General features: G+C 41.5%; 1 protein-coding gene across 10 annotated transcripts in view; it reads right to left on the bottom strand.

Annotated features, from left to right (window-relative positions):
• Positions 1 to 3717: 3717 nt before the first annotated feature.
• LOC109911775 (superoxide dismutase [Cu-Zn]-like) overlaps positions 3718 to 26478 on the bottom strand; it is a 39859-nt gene continuing 17098 nt past the window's right edge. For all 10 annotated transcript variants that reach the window (XM_048603210.1, XM_048603209.1, XM_048603205.1 and 7 more), the window contains 3 exons: positions 17075 to 17144; positions 12029 to 12146; positions 3718 to 4338 (listed from right to left, as the gene is read on the bottom strand). In XM_048603210.1, coding sequence (XP_048459167.1) covers positions 4228 to 4338; positions 12029 to 12146; positions 17075 to 17144 — 299 coding nt within the window. In that variant the 3' untranslated portion in view covers positions 3718 to 4227. The remainder of the gene's footprint in view (positions 4339 to 12028; positions 12147 to 17074; positions 17145 to 26478) is intronic.

A 26478-nucleotide genomic window follows, 5' to 3' on the forward strand; every position in this document is an offset into this window, starting at 1 on the left:
ATACAAAATTCCTAGATATATAAAAATAATGGGCTAAACAGTAACAGAGGCAATAGACTGGAGAAATAGAAAAACTTATTGCTTAAATTGTGAGGTGATAATTTTTAGTGGAAAATGAGGACAGACATTAGAAACTATTTGGCGTATTTTTACGCAGATGTAGGATCAGAGACAACTGTATGATACCGAAAGGAATCACATAATCTTCCTTAGTGGACTAATGTTATGCCTCCCTGAAGTAGTATGCTGGAAATCAAGCTCCAGTATTCCTGAGGGGTGAAAATAACAATGTTTCCAGAAGTGTGAAAAATTCCCCAATTTGCCTGTCTTTTAGACCCTAGTTGACAAAGCACTAACCAGGTGCCTGTACTTAACAAGTATTACTATTTATTATGGAGAACATCCATAGTTAGAACTCGCCCTACACCCATAGAGTCACAAAAACAGCAGGAATGACTGGAAAGTAATTCAATGGTGCGTGTTCACAGGGTTCGCTGAGATGAACCTTTAGGATTATGAAGATCTCTGTTGCTCCGATCTTTCTCCAGATACACTGACTTCCTTGCAGGAGGCACTGAGTGACTGGTTCACACTTAACCAATATGTCTCTGACATACTGGTTAAAACCATATCTTATAACTGATAATGGAAATACAGCAGCTTTCTTCAGGTTGAGGTGTTTTTAACTGCAGGGAACTTAATGGCTCTTTCCCTGCTGAAGGTTGATGACGTCTGCCAAACATTCACACTCCCATGTTGTTCATCTGCAGATGTTGGCAGGTGGGAGGCCTTTGTCGTCGACAATCAGTCACCATTCCCCAGACAAATCAGCAATTTGATGTCAGCCAAATACCAATTTGTACACACCCCTTGACTACAGCTCATCCGCAACTGGACATCCTTCCATTCCCTAACTGAGCAAGTGTAAACACTACAATGAGTGTCATGTAACTCGCTTTTAAAAAAATTGCAGCAACACTTTCCACATTCCTTGAAGTCCTTTTCCCATTTCAGTACACACTCAAAATTACAGAAAAATAAAAAGATATGGTCTTTACCCTATAAACTGGAATGGATGTCAGACTGCCATGTAGTTGAACTGGCAGGAGAGTTTTACAATTTTTCACTGCAAAATACAATTTTGCTTTTGGAGCAGTGAGATCAATCCATTGTTAAAACTGAATGGTTCAAGAAATTTTAAAAATTGCCTGATGACAGTGCTCGGGTTAGTTCATCAGGAGTTTGCTACAAAGCTGTAAATGCAGCACAGCCAGAGCCCTCCAGAGCTGGCAAACTGAAAATATCTCTCTTCTATTCTTGTAAAAAGACAAAAAGAGCATGTCATCATTGCTAAAAATCAAAGGAACTGTAAAGAAGCAACTTAACCTGGTGATCAGGACTTCTGATCTTCAGAATCTTTGTTTTCCCTGTCTTTATATTCTTTACCCATAAGGACTCCTAGGACATGCCTCCAGCTTCAACTGTAATTTAGTTTTGAAACCCTTCATTTCCCTCAGGGTTCCTTTGGAGACATCTCAGTACTTGTCCAGGATCTTCTGCAAACTCATGTTTGACTTTGCCAATGTATTAACCATGCCCCAGTTCAACTTTAATTTTGTAACCAGGACCATCCAAATAATGCTGATATTCACCTTTACAGTTTAAAGTGGCAATGCCTCACACTGATCCCTTTCACCAGTGCACAGCCCTACAGTAGCACCACTTGTTCCATGTACATCTGTATTGTAATCTTTGCCAGCTTCAATGGTAGTGCCCTTCTCCCTGTATACTGATTCAGCAATCAGGGACACCACTGCACCCCTATCCACTTCCATTTTTGCAGTCTTCCCGTCTACTTTGGGGAGAAACCAGAAAAAAAATCAGCTTCACCCTGTATCGAGAGTATGTTTAACCAGAACTCCAGTGACTCTGGGTCTTTGGCTTCACCCACAGACCTAGCTGATTCCCTCACTGATGGTATGTGCCTTACGCCTTGCCCTATGATGCATCTCCTTCAGGCACCTCTTCTCTTGGTTGAGTTGTACCTGGCAATTTTGGGCAATATGACACACTTGCTTACACTTGCAGCACTGGGCTTCTTGAGCCCAACATGCTGATTCCTTGGGGCCACTCTTGCCAAAAAGGTGGCACTTTACAGTTGGTACTGCAACCTGCCGAGTTTCCACTACTTGATGCACCCAGGCATCATCAAACAACTTGGTTGATTTGCTGGTGAGCAATTCCATTGAAGTAGCAATTTAGAAATCTGCATGATATCCAGGTGTCTCCTTATTAATAGCTTCCTTTGGATGGCCTCATGTGGATGCCGCCAACCAAACAGTTCCACAAGGCAATGTTCTGCAAATCTCGTTAAGGTGGACTCGAATAGGATGGTGGACTTTCCTTCATGCTGCACCCACTTGTAAAAACTGAACTATTAAGCCATCATCATAGCTCTTGAAATGTCTTCTCATTTGGTTTCTCTGGTTGTACCAGACTCCTCAGACTCTCAAAAGTCTTGCTTCCGATAGTACTTCAGAAAACTGTTACCAAGATTCCTCAGCCACTTTGTTTAAGAATGAATTAAAGTGTGCCATGTATCAAGTTCAATTTTTAGACCCTTCACTAAATGTTCCAAACAGGAACTTAAAAGTGGTAATGTTGCCATGAATCTGCAGCCCTTGTCCTTCGAGATGGAAGTGGTTGTGGGTTTGATAGGTGCTGACAAGGATCTTTGGCAAATCTCTGCAGGGTAGCTTGTGGATTGTACATACTTTCTGTGACTGAGCGTCAGTGGTGGATATTTGTGGACGTAGTGCCAATCAAGCATGCCGCTATGTCCTGGATGGTGTCAAGCTTCTTCCATGTTGTTGGAGGCCAGTGGGGAGTACTCCATCAGAGGCCTGACTTTTGCCTTGTAGATGGTGTACAGGCTTTGGAAAGTCAGGACATGACTTACTTGCTGCAGGGTTCCTAGCCCCTCACCTGCTCTTACAACCACTGTCATTCAGTGGTTTCAGTGACGTTAACAATGAATGTCAAGGGGTGATGGTCAGATTGTCTCTTACCGCAGGTGGTCATTATCTGGCACTGTGTGGTATGAAGGTTTCTTCCTATTTTTCAGCATAAGCCAGATACTGCTGCAGTTGAACATGAACTGCTTTAGTAACTGAGGAGTTTCAAATGGTGTGAACATTGTGCAATCATCGACAAACATCCCCACTTCTGACCTTACTCTGGATGGAAAGTGATTGATGAAGCAGCTGAAGATGGTTGGGTTTAGGACACTCGCCTGAGGAACTAGGGCTCTTCTGGTGCAGTGGTATTGTCCCTAGCTCTGAGCCAGGAGGCTCAGATTCAAATCCCACCTGTTCCAGAGATGTGTCATAACATCTCAGAACAGATTGATTAGGAAAATAACTACTCTGAAGACCTCCAGCAGACATGTCCGACAGCTAAAATGAGCTCCAACAACAAACTTATTGTACAGCAGATATGATTCCAATCAGCAAAGGTTCCCCCAATTCCCATTCCCAGTTGGGTGACTTAGTGCTTAAACACTGGCTGTAACTCACAAACCCAAATGTATTGGTGTCATATTAGGATGACAAGATGGCACATTCTGTGGGATAGCTACATTAAGCCTACTTGGAATGAAAATCTGCCTCTGGCTTTTGTTTTCTGAATCCGTAATTAAAATGCAAGTTTTATAGTTTGTCCTTAGCTTTAGATTTTTCCTTTTTATTTTAATAATTCTTGAACAGCCACAAACGCCATCAGAAATTATTACAGTATTGCACTGAGTTGAGCAATTTCAGGCTTGACCATTTTTACAACAAATTTAATGTGTCAAGAACATAGATTGTTTAAGTTTTATTGAACCCTGTAAGTTAAAACTCAAGAAAATTACAAACATTGTTTTTCACATCTGACCAGAATTGACAACTATTTGAAGCTCACATAAGTAAAGCAGAAATGATAAATATCAAAACTGACTGAATATTAATATCCAAATTTGACTTTTGATTGAAATAGTCAAATACTAAAAGTTATCAGAGTGACATAAAATTTTACTGCAAAGAACAAAGATACATAATGTAACGGGATCTTCATAAAGGGCATTTTCAAATACTGTGTAAAACTCTCACTTATACTGAAGCCTACTTTGTTTTATTATTCAGCACACTACAGGTTATTCCTAATTTCATTTTTGTGCTACTGTTTCTTTTATTTGTTAGCTATTCCAATTATACCCCAGGCTAAACCTTTTCCAGCATTTCCTGTTGCAGCACTTTCATCATTTTCACCTTTACCCAGGTCATCTTCATTCTCTGTAACCTTTGAGAAAGAAAAAGTTAATAACTCAATATCCAAATAGCAATGTTTCACATGCAGTTGCTCCAATGAAAATGAACACAGTATTCAAAAATATTTTTAGATCATCAACAAGACTTTAATAAAAACCAAAAGAACTGTTGATGCTGTATATCAGGAACAAAAACAAAGTTGCTGGAAAAGGTAGCAGGTCTGGCAGCATCTGTGAAGGGAAAAAACAGAGTTAGCGTTTCGGGTCTGGTGACCCTTCCTCAGAACTGATGGTGGCTGGGAAAATGTCAGTTTATATGCAGAAAATAGGGGAGGGGGATGGGGTAGGGAGTAAACGATAGGATAGAGCCCAAAGAGAGAGAAGAGCAGTTGGATAGACAAAGAGTTGATAACGATGGCTGGGAGGGTGAATAGATGTTAATGGGGACTATATAGTGACTAATAATAAGTAGTGTGTAATGGCAGGCTATGTGGTAACAAGGTCTGCTGTGTGAGGTAGGGGGCTGGGACATGGGAGATTTTAGGCGTTAAAATTATTGAACTCGATATTGAGTCCGGAGGGCTGTTGGCTCCCCAAGCAGAAAATGAGGTGTTGTTTTTCTGTTGAGCTTCGCTGGAACTCCTCCCAAAAATCCACAAACAGGACTGTCTGGGCAGACCCACTGTTTCAGCCTGCTCCTGCCCCACAGAACTCATCTCTTCCTACCTTGACTCAATCTTCTATCCACTGGTCCATTTCCCTGCCCACGTACATCCATGATTCCTCTGATGCCTGACGCCGGTTTCAAAACTTCCAGTTTGCCGGTTCCAGCCGCCTCCTCTTTACCATGGACGTGCAATCCCTTTACACGTCCATTCCCCACCAGAAGGGTCGTAGGGCTCTCCGCTTCTTCCTGGAGCAAAGATCTGAACCATCCCCACCCACCACCACCCTCCTCCGCTTGGCCGAGCTCGTCCTCATCCTCAACAACTTCTCTTTTAACTCCTCCCATTTTCTTCAGGTAAGAGGGGTGGCCATGGTTACCCGCATGGGCCCTAGTTATGCCTGCCTCGTCGTGGGGTATGTGGAACATTCCTTGTTCCAGTCCTATTCCGGCCCCCACCCATAACTCTTTCTCCGATACATCGATGATATCATCGGTGCTGCTTCCCTCTCTCATCCGGCATTGGAAAACTTCATCAATTTCGCCTCCAATTTCCACCCTTCCCTCACTTTCACCTGGTCTATCTCTGACTCCTCCCTTCCCTTCCTCGACATTTCTGTTTCCATTTCTGGGGACAGACTGGCCACTAATATCCACTACAAATCCACTGACTCCCACAGCTACCTGGACTATACATCCTCACACCCCACTTTCTGTAAAGACTCCATCCCATTCTCTCCGTCATATATGTTCAGATGAGGCCAACTTCGATAAGTGAGCCTCCGAAATGTCCACTTTCTTCCTCAACCGAGTTTTTCCCAGCTCCGTGGTCGACAGGGCCCTTAACCGGATCCGACCCATCTCCCGCACTTCTGCCCTCGCCCCTTCTCTTCCCACCCGCAACAGCGATAGGGTTCCCTTGTCTTATCTATCATCCCACCAGCATCCATATCCAGAAGTAATTAGGTGCTAATTCTGCCACCTCCAGCAAAATGCCACCACTCCCTTATCTGCCTTCCACAGGAACCATTCCCTCCGGGACACCCTGGTCCACACTTCGTTCACACCAACCCCACAGCCCTACAGCATCTTTCCCTCTAACCAGCAAAGGTGCAACACGTTCTCATTTACCTCCTCCCTCCTCAGTATCCGAGGACCCAAACATACCTTCCAGGTGAAGCAACACTTCACCTGCACTTCCCAGAATCTAGCCTACTGCATTCACTGCTCACAATGTGGTCTTCTCTACATCGGGGAAATGAAGTGTTGACTAGGTAACCACTTTGCAGAACATCTACGTTCTGCTCGCAAAAAAGCCATGAACTACCCGTTGCCTGCCACTTTAACTCACCACCCTGTTCCTTGACCAACATGTCTGTCTCTGGCTTGCTGCCAGTGAAGCTCAAAGCAAGCTAGAAAAAAACACCTCATTTTCCACTTGGGGACCCTACAGCCCTCCAGACTCAATATAGAGTTCAATAATTTTAACAGGAGTGTGCTAATATTCTTTAATAAAGGAACACAAGTTTATTACACAAAAGAGAAAACTAGTATACAGAATTCATATATTCATGCACAAACACACTCATTTAGAAAGATCTTAGCATAAACAGAAAGACAAAGTTTCAACCTATTTCTCAGGTAGTCGAATCCCAAAGAAATATCATTCCTTTCTCAAGTCTTTAATTTCTTACTTAACTGACTCTCCAGATTTCCTTATGGCTGCTGAGACGGTTTTACAAGCAATAAGGCAGAAGCATGTGCAACTATCTGAATAAATTGAATTGAATTAGCTTTATTGTTACACGTACTCAAATGAGTACAGTGAAAAGTTACCAGTTGCCACATTACAGTGCCACCTTAGGTACAAAATTATCTAGGCACAGAAACTTCGATCAAATTCTTAGGAAACAAAAAAGAAAGTTAGGAAGGTAAAGAAATAAACAGTCCAGCATAATGGATCATAGGAGTAAATCAGAAAAATAAAGAAATAAAAATTTCAGAATACCAGTCTTACTGACCCAGTCCATGCCGACATCTACTCCAAAGGGGGACCTCCACTGCCTCGCTGCCCCCTGCCTCGTACTCACTAACATAGGATTCGCCCTACTTTAAGTGTCATGCCTTCGCTGCTGGGCCCACTTTGCTGACACCACTGAACCCACACTCACCACTCCCCCAAACCAAGAGTCCCGGGTTCCGCTGCCAGGCCAGGCTGTCGCCCAGCCTCAAGTCCTCTTTCAGCTGCACATGTTGCCTTGCTGGTGCTGCCATCTTGCAGGGTTCATTGCCACCAGAGCCACTGACCCCGATCACTGGAGGAGCTTTGCTGCTGCTGCCACCAGCCCCAAATGCCAGGAGAATGACTGCACTGCCACAGGTCCCAAATGGGCCAGCTTCAGCCAGAAGTACTGAGTAAATGATCCTTCTTGGTCTGCTGCTGAGGTTCCAAGCATCACAGATGCCAATCTTCAACCAATCTGATTGACTCCATTTGATATCATGAAAGGACTGAAGATGCTGAATATTGCAAATGCACTGAGCCCAAACAACTTTTCAGCAAAAATACAAGAGTGACAACTAAAGCTAGCCACCTCCTTGACTGAACTGGTTTCGTACACAGTTAAAATGCTGGTCTCTACCCATTCATGTCAAAAATTGACCATGTATGCCCTACCCACAAAACGGAAATCTGACACAGCCAATTACTGCCCCATCAGTTTACTCTCTCAATCAAAAAAATGCTGCAGTTTGTCACTGATAGCACTTACTTAACAATATTCTGCTGATTCACCCAGTTTGGGTTCTCCAACCAGGCCCACTCAGCTCCTAATCTCATCACAGTATTGGTCCAAACATGGACAAGAGAGCTGAACTAACAATGGAACGGAAAGCGAGTGCCTTTGACACTCACTATTCTACTGAGCGAGGCTTAAGAAACTGTAGCAAAGATTACTGGAGGCAATGGGAATTAGAAAAACTCTCTGCTAGTTGGAATCAAATCTACCACAAAGGAAGATGGTTGTGCTTGTGGGAAGGGAATCATTGCAGTTAGAGGACATCACTGCAAGAGGTCCTCAAGGCAGTGAGTGAAGCCCAGCCATCTTCAGTGGTTTTAATGACCTTCCCTCCATTAATTTAGAGGTGACAATGATGTTTGCACAATATTCAGGAGTATTCACAATTCCTCAGATTGTAGAAGGAACTGTAACTACAAGGGGTTTATACAATATTCTAAAGGAAATCTTATATGGGGCAAATAAGAAAAGTTTGCCTGGATAACTGTTCTCGGTGGGAAACTATTCATTCGACAAAGTGTGTCATTGAGCAAAGGTTGAGGAATGACCTTGTTAGCATAAAGGAAATGTCAGAAAGATGAGACTTCCAAAATAAAGTGGGTCATGCAAGTCACCAGTTGTCATACTGGTTTACAGAAAAGATGTTTCCACTAAGAGGTTACTGGCAATCTGCGATGAGGAGGTATTAAGGTGAAAAAAAAATCAAGTTTTGTTTGGGTGTCTTGACGACTGAACGTGTCATAATAATTTTGTTGATAAACTATGCCATGTTGATTTTACTATGTAGAATGTTGTTTCACTCTTCTGTCTTTTTCTTCTTCTATCAGTAGCCCCAGAGCATAGTGGGGAAGGCCAGCGGCCTGGAGCGGAGTGGGGGCAGCAGCGAGCAGCCCGTAGTAGGGATGACAGCCGGCAGCTTGGAGTGCAGCAGGGACGGCGGCCATCGGCCCAGAGTGGAATGGGAGCAGCCAGTGGCAGGCAGAAGGCCTGTCATCAAGAACAGGATACTAGTCCACAGACTAATCTGTTAATTGTTATTAAACACAGTTCCTTTCTTACATAACCTGCTGGCTCCAGCTCAACTGCAACTACACCTTCCCTGCTGCTCGAACAGCATTCACAAGTATCAAGTTACTTGCTTTAAAAAGAACTGCAGCATTCCTTGGCTTTTAAAAATGTTCTTTTCCCGTTTTAGTCGTAAATCAAAAATACAGAAAAAGATATCGTATTTACAATATGAAAAAATGTAATAAAATCAATCAGGAACAAAATTTGGACATCAGATACACAGTGGGAAAAAAATTGTTTACTTTTCATTAATTCTCAACCTAAGAAGCTTGACCCCATCTAGGACAATGCAGCCTGTTGATTGGCACCACACCACAAGCATCCATTCCTTCCATCACCAATAGTCAGTAACAGTGTGTTCCATCTACAAGATGCACTGCAGAAATTCATCAAAAGATGCCTTGACAGCACCTCCCAAACCCACAACCACTTCTATCTAGAAGGACAAGGGTAACAGACACATGGGAACATTGATGATACTACAGCTTTAAGAGGTGCGTTTAAGCATGAACGGATGGAGGCAGGTTTCCACAGAATCATGATTTTAGTTTCGCTTACAGCAACTGCTGGGCTCTCGAAGCCGGTTGTGGAATCTGTTATTCTTCTCTCTGTTACAACTAAAAGCTGGGAGTTCTCTTCCTGCTGCCAGAACTGCATGTGAGCCAATGTTTCGCTGAATTTGCCTTTGCCAAGGGTGTGTGGAACAGTTGCTGTTTAGTAGTTAAATAATCTGTCAATTTGTTAAGTTTTTCAATAGAGTTAAAATTAGACCAATTCTTCTTTCTTTTGTTTGTATTTTGACTCTAGGGTAAGAATAAAGTGTGTTTGGCTTAAAGCTAAGTAGCGTAATCAATCGGGTTACATCAGGAACACAGCACCGTACACTTGCCTTTAAATAAGAAAAGGTTAGGGTCTAGGCTATCTCCTTGATATATTTGAAGGGAGTATGGTCTGATCCATAACAACGCTGCCATCTACAAGATCCCCTCCAAGCCATTCACTGTCCTTACTTGGAAATATAAATCGCTGGGTCAAATGCTGGAATTCCCTCCCTAAAGGCATTGTGGGTCAACCTGAAGCATATGGGCTGCAGCAGTTCTCCACCACCTTCTCAAGGACAACTAGGGATGGGGGATAAAATGCTGACCAGCCAGCAATGTCCATGTCCAATGAGTGAATTAAAAATTGATTGTTCAATGATTAAATTAAAACTTGGAGACATACAAATAAAGAGAAAATAGCAGTTAAAAAAGCAAGTAGTTTCGCATATGATTTTGTTCACTGATTAATTCACAGTGAACAGTGGACATGTGCAAGGAAGGATCAGTAAGACTGAATAGTTAATAAATTCGTATCCAATCTTATAACTTGTTATAATGACTTGCTTGGATCCAAACTGACATGCTGCAGGATCTCCTCAGGGTTTAACGTTCAACCATCATCAGCTGCTTCATCAGTGAGCTTTCTTCCAACACATGGTCAGAAGTGTAAACATTCATTTCTAATTGCACAGTCTTCAGTACCATTCATGATTCCTCAGATGCCAAAACAATCCATGTTTACATGCAGAAGACCGAGACAACAGTCAAGCTTTGACTGTTACCCATTGTTTGTAAGTGGCGAATAATGCTTGTGCCATACAAATGATGAGTAACTGCCATCTCAAACAGAAGATAATCTATATTTACCGTCCACATTCAATGGCAGTTTCGAATTTAACAAGTCACCATCTGCTGTTGACCTCATTTCTTTGTAATTACTCTTATTTAATCTTGGCATAGTTGTTTCTGATCCAAGTTCCTACCCCTCAAACTGATTGCTAAAATCAACCATGTTACGTCACCGTTTCCCTGGGGATTTTTTACTTTTACATCATTTATTAAACCTGCTTCACTACACATCATGAGATCCAAAACAGCCTGATCCCTGGTTGGATCCACAACACAGTACTCGCGACAGGCAAATGGTTCATTGAGGACAAAGAGAATGCTGGCCAAGTGAGAATGGAAACAAAAGCCATAGAAGAGTTCAGAGTCATGCTGCACTCAAATCTGTGGTGTGAACATATTGGAATAAAACAGTCCATTGTTTTTCAGTGTCAGATCAAAGGTCAAAGGAGATAGCAAATACATGACAAGAGGTGGGATTAAAAGACGGAAGAAGTAACGTCGGTTCATAATGCCACTGAAAAGTAAATAAAGCATCAAGGTTCATTTGTACAGGAATAAAACTTATAGCAGAAAATAAAACATTACTTAGATCAAATTTGGAGTTCTGAAAATAGTTCTTGGTACTGAAGAAGTGGCAGAATGGTTTATTATAGTGATACCAGAATGGACAGGTTACACCTATCTCTAAAAATGGCTGGGAATCGAGCAAAAAGAAAACAAAAGAGTAATCTTTAAGAATAAGCACAGAGAAGATGTTTTCACTTGTGAGTGAGAACAAAAGAAGAAACCATAAACGCAAGACACTTACTAATAAATTCAATAGGAAATTAAGGAAATTCTACTTTTCATCCAGATTGGCTGAAACATGGAACTCACTACTATAAAGAATCGTTGAAGAAAACATTACAGATCCGTTTAAGGGGAAGTTGAATAAATACAAGGGAGGAAAGAACAGGATACAAAAGTGAGCCAAACACACTGTATCTGATCTTTAAATAGCTATTTAGTTATGTAATACAAATATCAAGCTTTGTTTGGCATTCCAAGCTATTCATTCTGAGTAAAAAGGCTCTGAGCAAATACATTTTCAGCAAAAGTGTGCAAAAACCATATTTAGCTTTCAAATTGATTCTGATGATTGGCTAGCACAGCATCCCTATTGTAAACAGAGACAACAAGGTGCAGGGCTGGATGAACACAGCAGGCCAAGCAGCATCATAGGAGCAGAGAGGCTGACGTTTCGGGCCTAGACCCTATTGTAAGGCAAGTTTTCACACTCAGGGGACCAGGTAAAAAAAGTGTGTGGCTGGTCAAGGTTGAAGTCAAACTAAAAAGGTGACGACAGATAGCAACTACTGAGATGGATAACTGTCCTAGACTATGCGATGAAAGGAAGGCATAATGGCATGAAAGTAAATTCATAGAATCAAATGTGCAAAATATTATGCTTTGATTTTCATTACAACAACCACTGGTTCGGCATAGCTATAAAACAATTGAGATTGCAGGATACAATATTTACCACCAAAGTGCGTCCAATTATTGAATAATTTCCTGCCAAGCGAAGAAGTCGATCATGCATTTCAAACTTAGCAACACCATCATCATTGGCTTCAACGTTACCCAGGTCACCAACATGTCTATAAAGAATTAAAGAAGCTTTAAAATTAGATGTATTTTTTTCAAGAAGAGACAAGAAACTACAATGACAATGCATTTACACAGCACTTTGAATATCAGTGAAGGTGTTCAGGAACTGATGGATGAGGAAGATGGTTTTCAATTCAATTCAGCCCACTGCAAGGCAGGGAGCCAATGTAAGCAATAAAGGGCAGTGTTTAAATAATGGTTCACCTAGCCTGTACTACAGGCATGCAATGCATGTCCCTAAACTATTTAGTGAAACAAACAAACAAAGAGTTTTTTAATATAAAAGCAGATTATGCAGATACTGAAATCAGAGATAAAATTTTTTAAAAAGTTGGACTAAGCAGGTTAGGCATAAACTGTGCAGAGAGAAACATAATACTTTAGGTTTGTAACCATTCATCATTTTAATGTGGAAGAAGACTGTGTCTTGATTCTTTGCTCATCCAATAACATTGAGGATCAGGCACTAGCTCATTGCTGCATTGTAATTTTCAGCCAGGGCCAATGCAAGGAGGAATTTACTTCTTTTTCTTAAAGGAAGTTCAATTATTTGTTTTTAAATTTCATGTTATATTGTTTTAAGCAGGTGAATTTCAGAACAAGAGAAGGGAAATACCAAGAAGACACCAGGATTAATACATTGCATATCTAGACACACAGGTGTCAAAACCAAAGCTGGAGGGATGCATTGTCGCTCTAGTACCACTACACCATGAGTCACAACTTCGTTGTTGAGATAGCCAGTTAAATACCATATTTATGTCAGGTTTTAATTAAAAAGATCCATCAACCAAGTTTCTTTAATAAACACAATTGTTTACTATCAAAACAAAACCTTTCCAAGAAAAATACAATAATTGGTTCATAGACTCGGTCAGAAACATGGAAGTCTAATATTTATCCCTCGAAATGATGCCAATCACACAAATTCACACTTCACGAAGGAAGAAAATGGATTTTTCTCTGCAGTTCACTTAAAACAAACACTTTCTGATGAGTGAGAGATAGTAGGAACTGCAGATGCTGGAGAATCCGAGACAACAAGGTGCAGGGCTGGATGAACACAGCAGGCCAAGCAGCAAGTAAACAAGATAAAGCGTAGAATGTTTTAAAGGCTGTCACTCTGATGTTCTGGTACATATGGTCAAATTACTTATCATGCATGATTGTATTGAGAGTCTTGGTAGACACAGCTTTCTCAGAAAACACAATACTGAGAAGTTCCTGCAATTATTCTTCAAGAAGAACAAAGGTTTCACCCAAAATCAACAATCTTTTCAAAAGATAGGTAGGATCAGGTGGGCAGCCCTTCCTCAAAGGCTTCCGATGCCCCAAGTATCTACAGATATCAAAGCACTCTCTATTAAGACAATGTTCAAACAAAGTTCTGCAGCAAATCCAAAGTCCACAGTGACCTTTCAATTACTTCTTCTCATGAAATAAGTCTGAGCTTTTCCACAAAATTTAAAATACATCAACGTTCCACAATCCTTCAGAACTTAATTTGTCCAAGAAGCATTAAACATGAAGAACTTTGGAACAGAAGTGACGAGACAGTCAGTCCCAGTATCAGAATCCCCAGAGCCTAGGTCCAAGGTATAAAAAAACTTCAAATTATTTCATAAAAGCAGGTACAATAAGGGGAACTCTTTACCTCTCAAGTGATGAGCATGCTTTCCAAATTCTGCCTCAACAAATTTCAACACATGGATCACAAGGGCACCTCGGTTCCAAATCAATTACCTCATCCATTGCATCAAATCACATCAAATAACAGCAGCATTATCTTCTCACATCTTACACATTTCCACTCTAACACCATGCAAAGGGGAGTAGCAACATCATGGTTCGAACACTTGATGTCACAACCATCATCCATATAGAGTAGGGTGCCCTAAATATTAATGGCACAGCAAAAAAAACCACTTATTCAGGCAAGGGTGGAAACTCATCAGAGCAAGGTGTCTGCTTGTTAACTGGCGCCACTTCATCATTTAATTTTCTTTGTAATGTACAACAAATTAATTTAAACGTGCAAACCTTTTTAATCTTTTTTGAGAAGTAGATGTCACTTTGTTACCTATCGCTAATTTCCTGTGATTAGGTGGGCATAACACAGATATTGCTGTTAGGAAAGAAGTTCTAAGACTTCAATCCTGCAATGATGAAGGATCAGCAATATAGTTCCAAGTTAGAATGGTGTGGCCAGAAAGTAAACCTGTAAGTGGGTTGTATTTCCTTGCTTCTGCAACCCTTGATCTTGTAGGATGGTTGAGGGTGCAGGTTTGGAATGTGCTGTCTGAGGACACTTGATGAGCAGCCACTGTGCATCTTGCTGCTACTATGCATCAATGGCAAAAGATGCGACAGTTTAAGTTGGTGGCTGGGTGTCAATCAAGCAAAGGGCTTGCTCAAGTGTTGTTGGAGCTGCACTCATCCAGCCAAGTGGTAACTATTCCTTCCTACTCCTTACTCCTGCCTTGTAAATGGTAGACAAGCTCTAGGAAATCAGGGAGTGAATTACTTGGCGTATAACTCCCAGCTTCTAACCTGGTCACAGTCATTGTACTTATATAGTTGGTCTGGTTCATTTTCTCATTATGATACCCCATGGATATTGACAATAGGTGGCTCACTAATTCTAATGGCATTTGTCTTGCTGGAGATAATCATTACCTGGCATTTTGCAAGTAACTTTCAGGCTAACCCTTATCAGTATAAGTGATATCCCACTTTTCCTGTTGCCCCTATGAATGGAATGATACCTGGTGAAGGGGAAATAATATACATAAATTACAAATAACTGAGGCAAAGAAACACGTGTCTGAAGAAATTGGGCGTGTGAGACATGTGGAGTCTGTAATATGGAGTTTGAATGACCCTACTAGCTTTTCAGGACGACCATTAATTTGGTTTGCAGCATTTAAAATTTATGTGACCTTTAATGATTAAGGTCTAGCCATCTGGATTCCAAACTGGAACAGAACTAAAGTGTATTATGCTATTGTTAGAGGAAGTGAGCAGACGAAATCTGTAATATGGAAGGAACTCTAGATAAGTTTAAACACTAAATTATTAAAAGATATTTTTCCCTTCATTCACCTCAAAAATCACACAATGAGTTTAAAAATTTCAAGCTGCAATCTTCAGGCCAGAATCGGATATTGAGTTTGTCTTTGTAATGGTACCTCGTTGTCCATTTTTCTAGGTCTTTGTCAGCAACAATTTTGTAAGTTCTCAATATTGTAGGACTGACTTCAATCCATTAAAGAGGGCCGTGCCAGTTTCTGCCAAGCACTTTAATTGATTGAACACAGTATTTAACTTAGCATTTAAAGAAAGACAACAGAAATGGGCGATACTCACCATTTTCACAGTTTGCTATTCCATTCAGGATAAGTAAGCTAAAAATCACTTCTGTTTAGCACCTAAATCAAATCAATGGAAGGCCAACTTGTTTATGCTGATCCCAGAATAGAATTGAGAGAAGGGTGGTCTCCTTCAACATTCATCACTCATCCAACATTGCCAAAAAAAATACATGTTCTTTTACCTCAATTAAGGTTTTCCAAAATAGCTGTATGCAAAAGGGCTGTCAGACTGATCTGTTTAGCAACAGAGACTACACTTCAACAGTGCTAGACTATCTGAGGATTGCTTTGAAATATCATAAATATAAAAAAGTGCTATGTAATGCAAGTTCTTTCTTCAATATTGCTTCATAAACACCAGTCACTTTTGTTGAGATCCACAATTTTCTGAATGTAGTAGGAAAAGGGTTTATACCATCTACCAATACATAAAATAAAATTTGGAGCTGAAATATGAATGATAACTTTGAGCAGAACAGCTAACTGAACTTTTAATGGAAATTCTGCTTCTTACCATGAAATTCCATTCAAATTGCCACTTTAAAAACTTAGAACTATTTTTGCATACCATAAAGTTTGGATACTGAACACAAATCGAAAAAATTACCTTTCTTAGGATATGAAATTCTAAAAAGCTCTGATCAACTGTTAGTCTGCATAACTATTACACTGTTTGAAGATGAAGGTAAGTGTTGCCAAACAAAGAGACCTAGAGATACAGGTGCATAGTTCCTTGAAAGTGGAGTTGCAGGCAGACATGCTGGTAAAGGAGGCATATGGCACGCTTACCTTCATTGGTCAATGTACTGACAATAGAAGTTGGGAAGTCACATTGTGGCTGTACAGGACATTGGTGATACCACTTTTAGATTCTGCGTTCAGTTCTGGTCTGCCTCCTATAGGAAATATATTCTTAAACTTGAAAAGGTTCAGAAAGGATTGACAAGGATGTTGCCGAGGTTGGAAGGTTTGTGCTATAGGCTTTTCTCCCCTGGAATGTCGTAGGCTGAGGGGTGACATTATGGAGGATTTTAAACTCATGAGGGGTGTGGATAGGGTGAATAGCCTTTTTCCCAGAGAGTGGTCCAAACTTAGAGGGTATGAGAGGGGAAAGATTTAAAACACACCTGAGGGACAACTTATTCATTCACAGGTTGGTGCATGTATGGAACAAGCTGCCAGAGATGGTGGTGGAGGCGGGTAAAAGTACAACATTTAAAAGGCATCTGGATGGGTACATGAACAGGAAGAGTATGGAGGGATCTGGGCCAAATGCTGGCAAATGAGACTAGATTATCTTAAGATATCTGGTTGGCGTGGACGAGTTAGACCAAAGGATCTGTTTCCGTGCTGATTCTATGACTCTATGAACTGTTTGAAGATTAAGAATTTTACTCAAAGTTACAAAATAATTTATAAAAACTACTTATAAACATGGGTGGCCTATACATTTATGTTTAAACTTTAAATATCTGAAGAACAAATTAATCTACTCAGCTTTCTACTTAGAAACTAAATAAAGCATCTTAATCACAGAAATACCTCACCTGTCTGCATCTTCTGGTCCACCATGTCTTTTTTCACAGGGGTTATAATGAACTCCTGAACTCATATACCCTAAAAAAAAGTGCACTGGAATTACTCTGTAATAAGTTCTGTAAATAACAGAAAATTACTAAACATGTCTTTGACCTTGGATCATCACTTATTTTCTGGCAACTGTTATGTTTTTTCTGATACCACAGAGGAAAGATGCAGAGAACAAATGGAAAATATGCAACACCAATACTACTACAAATTTTGATTGACCAAATTAAAGAAGCTACACAGATACTCACTTACATGCAGGAGATCAGAATGGACGCTTCTCCAAGAAGGACATTCAAAAATATAAGAGACAAGGTTGTAGACATGCTCACCGAGCCAGTGGGTTTGGCTGCAAACGTTTCGTCACCCTGCTAGGTAACATTTTCAGTGCATCTCCGGTGAAGCACTGGTATGTCCCGCTTGTTATGTTTATGTCTCAGTTTGTTGGGGTGTTTGGTAGCACTTACGGTTCTGTTTCTCAGGGGTTTGTACAGAGGGTCTGATTCATTGTATTTGTTGATAGAGTTCCGGTTAGAATACCAGGCCTCCAGGAATTCCCTAGGATGTCTGTGTGTTGCTTATGCGATTAGGGATGTGTTGTCCAGTTGAACTATGTACAACCCACTGAGATACAGAACCGGAAGTGGTACCAAACACCCCAAACTGAGGCATATAAATAACAAGCGCGACAGAACACCAATGTTTCACCAGAGGTGCACTGACAATGTTACTAGCAGGCTGACAAAACATTTGCAACCAAACCTGCTGGCTCAGCGAGCATGTCTACAACCTCATCCACAACACAAGCTACAAGACTTCTCGAAAACTTTATATGATTCAAGGAAATGAAAAAATAAAAAAAAACAAACATGGAATCCTTAAAACTAGTAAGTAATTTTCATCTTTAATATAACATACCCTTAAATACTTCACAAAGTGAGGCTAAGAAATAGTGGAAGAAAGTTTGGGAAATATGACCAAAAGCGAATTTAAACATTTTTATAAAAATGACTGAAGTGGCAGGGGGAATGGTTCAGTGAGGTTGGAGAAGAGATAAATTGAAGCACAAAGAGTACATTTTATGAATTAGCTCTCCCATCATAGAGCCACAAGAATAGTCCGGTTTGAGAAGAGGCTGGAGTACCCAATGTGATACTTTTGGAGGGGGGGGGGTGCAATAACCTAGTGGTTTTAATCACTGGACTGTTAATCCAGAGACCTAGGTCATGTTCTGGGGACCTGCGTTCGAATCCACAATGGCCAGATGGTGGAATTTGAATTCAATGTAAATCTGGAATTAAGAGTCTAATGATGATTACGAATCCATTTGGTTCACTGATGTCATTTGGGGAAAGAAGCTGCCATCCTTTCCTAGTATGGCCTACATGTGATTCTGACCCACAGCAATGTGGTCAACTCTTAAGTGCCCTCTGGACAAATTAAGGATGGGCAATAAATGCTAGACTAGCCAGTGGCACCCTCATCTCATGAATGAATAAAAAAAGGCGTCCATGTATAAAACCTACCATAGCATTTTCAATACTAATGCGAAAGCTAAACTGTGCACAATGGGTTTTAGTTATGCATGAACACTTAACACAGATTATAATTCAGCAACATCCAACTTTTTTTTTCTTTTCTCTAGAAAAATATATAAATGAAATACTCGACTAAGATATAACTTTGGAAGCAAAGAGGGTTAAGAACAAAAGCAAAATTGGCCCATTCTGGAAATCTGAAATAAAGGGTGGAACTTATAGGAGTCTGAGCAACATGAGCTGTGGTGAGATGTGTGGGAGAAGCAAATGAGAATCCTAGCAAGGATGATCTTGACACTGAGCCATTTGTGCCATCTTTTATGCTTTTCACAAGTGCCGTTGTGGGTTTCTCAGTCAGCAGGGGCAATTGCCAATTAAGGTGAAACTGCATCTGGAGTACTGTGTACAGCACCGGGCACCATAATGCATTGGAAGCAGTTCAGAATAAGTTAACTGTACTAAAGGCTGGAAAGAGCAGATTGCCCCATGAAGAAAGACTAGACAGGCTAGAATTGTAACTTCTGGAATTTAGAAGGGTCAGAAATTACACAAGTGAAACATATGAGATCCTGAGGTGACTCAACCAGGTGAATATGGAAAGAATGTTTCCACTTCAGGGAGAATCCAGAACTACAGGGCACAGTCTGAAAATTAGAGGTCACCCATTTAAAACAGAGGTGAAGGAAAGAAAATCTCTTGGAGAGTTGTAGGTCTTTGGAATTCCCTTCCTCCAAAGGCAGTGAATGCAGTATATTTAAATATGTTTAAGGCAGAGATAGATAGATTCCTGATTACCAAGGGGACAAAATATTATCAAAAGTCTGCAAGAATGTAAAATTGAGATTAAAACCAGATCAGCCATGATCATGGAATTCCTAGAGTGGAAGCAGGCCATTTGGCCCACTGGGTCACATTGACCCTTCAAAGACCATCCCACCCATACCCATCTTCCCTTGCCCCCCCACCTCTATAATCCCACATATCCCATGGCTAACCCATCTAGCCTACACATCCCTGGACACTGGAGGCAATTTAGCATAGCCACCTAACCTGCACACCTTTGGACTGTGGGAGGAAACCGGAGCAACCGGAGGAAACCCGTGCAGACAGGGGTAGAACGCGCAAACTCCACACAGCCAGTCACCCGAGGTCAAAATTGAACACAGGTCCCTGGCGCTGTAAGGCTAACCACTGAGACACCATGCTGCCCATGATCTTATTGAATGTCAGAGCACACTTGAAGGGCACACTGGCCGACTGTTGTTCTTTGCTTATGTTTGCAAGGGGGATAATAAGCTGTAAAATGCTTCACTGACAGCTCAACTCACCTTACTCATGTACAGCTTTCTATCTTACCAAACTCGCCAAACAAGCTAGACATTGAGAAACCTCGACATAGAAATCAAAGCAGGTACCTAGCAGCATCAACTCCGAAAGAGCTCCGCACTGCATTCAGTCGAACTGGATTTCAAGATCCACAAACACCAGCTGCACAGACCGTGTCAGGGACAGTGGCATCTGCCAACCCAACACAATCATCAGTGTATCTTGGATACACTGGAAACCCGGTTTGGAAGCACAGACTTATATTACAAGGCATATTGAAAGGTTGCAGCAGGTACACTTCACACACAACGTCAGGCACCCATCTCACAGACTGCAGCAGACCTCATTTCAGGGTTGCCTGCTTGTACTCACTTACACAGCACCTACCTACATGATTTGAGTATCCATGCCTTGCATTGCCCTGCCATATTATGTCTGTTACTGTCTGGCTGAAGCACCAACACACCATCACTGCTGCTGCACTGAGGTGCTTTTTTGTACAGAAATTCAGCAGACTGTTTGTTGTGCTTATCACTAAGGATTTAGCTGGGCAGGGGGAAAGCAGTCATTCTGGATCAACATCACACGGAGAGGTTAATGCAACACCTGCATCATGCACCAGCTGCTTATGTGGCAAATTTACTGCATTTTAATGTAATCAAATGGCCATGTTGGGAACTGGTAGGGGCTACAACTTATAGTCGAGGGGTTGGGGTGTGGTTGCTGTTGGTCGGGGATCCTAGAACCACAAATCATGTGCGATTCACGAACTTGGGCATTTCAACAATGTGGAAGTTAACAGCGATGACAGTACAAAAGACTAATGATGGTTGAAAGGGAACGATTATTCATCTAATTTCCGGGGATCCTGCATGAACTACACATCATTTTGTTATCTTTTACATCAGTGTAAAGATGGTCTACACAGAACACAGTGTGAAGTTGAGAAATTGATGTCAGTTCAGGGTGTGTAGGATGTTGAAGTATTACAGAAATTCCCTTCTTACTGTATTGGGTGGTCACTCAACCAGCACAACCCTTCACCAAACTGCTGCACATGCTGAGCATGAATGTGGCTGGATGATTGTGCCATGTTGCTCGTTACCAAGGTGCACAAGTATGTAGTTCTGCAGAATTAACAATAGAGGGGAGTTCCATTCAATTAATGTTCAGGTGATCTGTGATCACTGTTACTACTTCCTGGGGGTGTGTGCCTTCTACCCTGGCTACGGCCGCAACTCATACATTCTGGAACATTCATTTCCAGGTGTCTTACAAGGCTGGTTACTGGGGCACAAGGGATACCAAATGAAACCATGGCTCATAACACCACTGTGCAATCCTTGCTGATGCTGAGTGTGCTTCATGCTTCAATATAGTCAGTGGTGGAGCAGAGAATAGGGCTGCTGAAGACGTGGATCCATTACGTGGACTCATCTGTGGTGTCATCCAGTGTAGAGCACACAGCGTGTGCTGCATCATCCTGTCATGCTATGCGCTGCACAATTAGAGCAAAAAATGAAGTGATGTGCTGAATGCAAAAGAAATGGGGAATGGGAGCAGTCTTCTGAGGAGGAAGCTGTCATGATCCATGGCAGACCCAGGTACAGGCAAGACAGAACTTAATTGACACCCACGTCCAATAAAAAAGAGCTGGGTGCAGCAGACAACCGTGTCTGGCAAAATATTCATTGGTCATGATGCCAAAATCTGGTTTGCATTGTTGGGGCAAATTTCAACTTCTTAGTTTTATTTGTGTTCTCTTTTGCTTTCTGTAAATAAAAGCGGATATTTGGACTTTCCTGATTGCTTACATATATGTGATGTTCGCCTACTGGACAATGACAAGCTGTAGGTCAACAGGAGGCACTAGGGACAGCATAACACTGACTTACAGGTTGTTCAGACGCAATGTAGCTACAGACAGGTGAAGAGTGTGGCATAGTGGGTAAACTGCAACAGAAAACGTTTGGAGGGTGGAAAATGTCTTTCCCTTGTTCAAGAAAGGGAATAGGGATAATCCTGGAAATTACAGACCAGTCAGTTCCTACTTCTATGGTGGGCAAATTATTGGAGAGGATTCTGAGAGATAGTATTTATAATTATTCGGAAAAGCACAGTTTGATTAGAAATAGTCAGCATGGCTTTGAGAGGGGCAGGTCATGCCTCACAAGCCTTATTGAATTCTTTGAGGATGTGACAAAACACATTGATGAAGGCAGAGCTGTGGCTGTGGTGTATATGGATTTTAGCAAAGCATTTGCAAAAGTTCCCCATGGTAGGCTCATTCAGAAAGTAAGAAGGCATGGGATTCAGGGAAATTTGGCTGTCTGGATACAAAACTGGCTGTCCAATAGAAGACACAGGGTGGTAGTAGATGGAACGTATTCAGCCTGTAGCTCAGTGACGAGTGGTGTTCCGCAGGGATCTGTTCTGGGACCTCTGCTCTTTGTGGTCTTTACAAATGACTTGGATGAGGAAGTGGAAGGGTGGATTAGTAAGTTTGCTGATGACATGAAGGTTGATGGAGTTGTGGATAGCGTGGGGGGCTGCTGTAGGCTGCAACGGGACATTGACAGGATGTAGAGCTGGGCAGTTAGAATTCAACCCAGAAAAGTGTGAAGTGATTCATTTTGGAAGGTCGAATTTGAATGCAGAATACAAGGTTAATGGCAGGATTCTTAGCAGAGTTGAAGAACAGAGGGATCTCGGGGTCCACGTCCATAGATCCCTCAAAGTTGCTACCCAAGTTGATAGGGTTGTAAAGAAGGTGTTTTGGCTTTCATTGGCAGGGGAATGGAGTTTAAGAGCCGCGAGGTTACGCTGCAGCTCTATACAACCCTGCTTAGACCACACTTGGTATATTGTGTTCAGTTCTGGTCGCCTCATTAAAGGAAGGATGTGGAAGCTTTAGAGAAGGTGCAGAGGAGATTTACGAGGATGCTGCCTGGACTGGAGGGCAGGTCTTATGAGGGAGCTGGGGCTTTTTTCATTGGGGCGATGAAGGATGAGAGGTGACTTGATAGAGGTGTACAAGATAATGAGGCATAGATACAGCGGATAGCCTGAGACTTTTTCACAGGGCAGAAATAACTATTACAAGGGGGCATAATTTTAAAGTGATTGGAGGAAGGTATAGGGGAGATGTCAGAGGTAGGTTCTTTACACAGAGAGTGGTGGGCGTGTGGAATGCGCTGCCGGCAGTGGTAGTGGAGTCAGATAATATAGAGACTTTTAAGCGACTCTTGGATAGGCACATGGATGATAATGTAACGTAGGTTATGCAGGGTAGTTTGATCTTAGTAGGATAAAAGGTCGGCACAACATCATGGACCGAAGGGCCTGTACTGTTCTATGTTATATGTAAGGGTGAGAGAATATGGTTGCACATGCAATGGTGTGTCAGCCATTTCACTATGTGCCGTGGGTTGCATGGCTTCATGGCCACCATGCCAAGATGTTGCTCGCGAGGAGCAGTACTGGATTGTCAACACTTGCCTGGGTGCACAACGGCCTTTAGGCAGATAGTTACTGAGTGCTGAATTGTTCTGGGAACAGATGGAACTAGAAATAGACATAAAAGGTATGCTGAAGAGATAAGGTATGTAGTGAAAGGTGAATTTGGTAAGATACAGTGTGAGAACTTACTAGATCTCACGGCAAAAATCTCTCCGAGAAAAAAAATAAAAACTTGACGTAATTTGGGGAAAAAATGCAAATTCAGCCCAAACATAGACAATGTTGGAAATGTACCACAGCTCCAGCAACAATTGCAGAGAGGCAAAGTTAAAATTTCAGGTTGTAACCTCTCACAATGAGGACCTGGTGTAGGCTATTTGGCCCTTCGAACCTGCTCTGTCATTCAACACAATCATTATTTTAACTCAAGTTAGAATGTCCATGTCCACTAGACAATATTTTTATTAAAAAAAATACTCAACAACTGAACATTCATATCATTCTCAGGCAGAAAATTTCAAAGATTCACAACTACTTACAATAACTCACAAATGTCTCCTCATCACAAATAGACTAACGCCTGAATTGGAGACAGTCACTCCATATTCTAAGATCCCTAAGTTAACAAAACAATTTTTCATTACCTATTAATCACTTTAAGAATATAATTTGTTTTAATTAGGCCAATTCTCATACCTTTAAATTCCAAGACATATATGTATACACTACTCAAATCTCTCTTCACCAAACAATCCCCTCATCCAAACTCGTCTGGTGAATGTTTTCTGCACACCTTGTATAAGGAAACCAAAGCCACATACCAAAGTGGCCTCACCAAATTCCCTGTACAACTGTACAAAGGCATTTGTACTTTTACACTCAAATGCCTTTGGAATAGACATACCATTTATCTTCCATAATGTTTGCCAAACCTACATGTTAACTCTAATTCATGTACAAGGCAGACACTTCTAGTAGTAGTTCAGGAGACATAGTAAAAATTCATCCCTAGAAAAATGGTACAGGGACAATGAGGCAACCTTGGCTGACTAGGGAAGTCAGGGATAGCATTAAAGCAAAAGGGAAAGCATATAATGTGGTGAAGGGCAGTGGGAAACTAGAAGATTGGGAAGCTTACAAAGACCAACAGAGGGCAACAAAAAAAAAATAAGGAGGGAGAAGATTAAATATGAGGGTAAGCTATCCAGTAATATAAAGGAAGACTGTAAGAGTTTTTTTAGATATATAAAGATCAAAAGAGAGGCCAAAGTGGACACTGGACTGCTGGAAAATGACGCTGGAAAGATCATAGTGGGGAACAAGGAAATGGCTGAGGAACAGAATAATTACTTTGTGTCAGTCTTCACAGTGGAAGTCATGAGTAATATCCCAAAAATTCAAGAGTGTCAGGGGACAGAGCTGAGGATGGTGGCCATCACCAAAGAAAAGGTGCTAGAAAAAATGAATGGCCCGTAGGTGGATAAATCACCAGGACCAGACGGACTATGCCCCAGAGTTCTTAAGGAGATAGCTGAAGAGATAATGGAGGCATTAGTGGTGATCCTTCAGGAATCGTTACAGTTAGGGAGGGTCCCAGAGGACTGGAAAATTGCTAACGTGACAACCCTGTTTAAAAAGGCAGTAAGGCAAAAGACTGAAAATTATAGGCCAATTAGCCTAACCTCGGTCGTGGATTAAGATTTTAGAGTTCATTGTGAAGGATGAGATTTCTGAACACTTGGAAGTGCATGGTAAAATAGGCAAAGTCAGCACGGCTTCATCAAGACAAGGTCATGCTTGACAAATCTGTTTGAATTCTTTAAGGAAATAACAAGCAGGTTAAACCAAGGAGAGCCAATGGATGTTATCTACCTGGACTTCAAGAAGGTTTTTGACAAGGTACCGCACAGGAGGCTGCTGAGTAAGATAAGGGCCCATGGTGTTAGAGGCAAGATACTAGCATGGACAGAAGATTGACCGTCTGGCACAAAGCAGACAGTGGGGTTAAAAAGGCCTTTCTCAGTATGACAGCCAGTGACAAGTGGTGTTCCACAAGGGTCAGTGTTGGGACCACAACTTTTCACTTTATACATTAATGATCTAGATGAAGGAACTGAGGGCATTCTGGTAAGAAGGGTAGAAGTATGGACTATTTTCTAAATGGGGAGAAAATTCAGAAGTCTGAAGTGCAAAGAGACTTGGGAGTTCTAGTCCAGGATTCTCTCAAGGTTAGTTTGCAGGTTGAGTCAGTAGTCAGGAAGGCAAACGCAACTTTGGCACTTATTTCGAAAGGACTTGAATATAAAAGCAGGGATGTACTTCTGAGGCTTTATTAGGCTCTGGTCAGGCCACATTTGGAGTATTGTGCACAGTTTTGGGCCCCAATATGTTAGGCAAGATATACTAGCCCTGGAGCGGGTTCAGAGGAGATTCACGAGAATGGTCCCAGGAATGAAAAGCTTAACATATGAGGAAAGTTTGAGGACTCTGGGTCTACACTCAGAGTTTAGAAGAATGAGGGGGGGGATCTAATTGTAACTTACAGAATACCGAAAGGCCTGGACAGGGTGGATGTTGGGAAGATGTTTCCATTGGTAGGAGAGACTAGGACACGAGGGCACAGCCTTAGGGTAAAGGGCAGATCTTTTTGAACAGAGATAAGGAGAAACTCCCTTAGCCAGAGAATGGTGAATCTATGGAATTCACTGCCACAGAAGGCTGTGGAGGCCAGGTCATTGAGTACATTTAAGACTGAGATAGGTTCTTGATTGTCAATGGGATCAAGGTTACAGGGAGAAAGTGGGAGAGTGGGATTGAGAAACTTATCAGCCATGATTGAATGACAGAGCAGATTCAATGGGCTGACTGGTCTAACTTCTGCTCGTATGCCTAATGGTCTAAGGACACTCAAGACCCTCTGAACTTCAACATTTCAGTCTTTTGCCATTCAAAAGAGCTTTCAGATTTTTAAAAAAAATTAACATACCAAAGTACAGATAACAAGGTGTAGAGCTGGATGAACACAGCAGGCCAAGCAGCAT

This window comes from Rhincodon typus, chromosome 11 (genome assembly GCF_021869965.1).
Source record: "Rhincodon typus isolate 14 chromosome 11, sRhiTyp1.1, whole genome shotgun sequence".
NCBI classification, from domain to species: Eukaryota; Metazoa; Chordata; class Chondrichthyes; order Orectolobiformes; family Rhincodontidae; genus Rhincodon; species Rhincodon typus.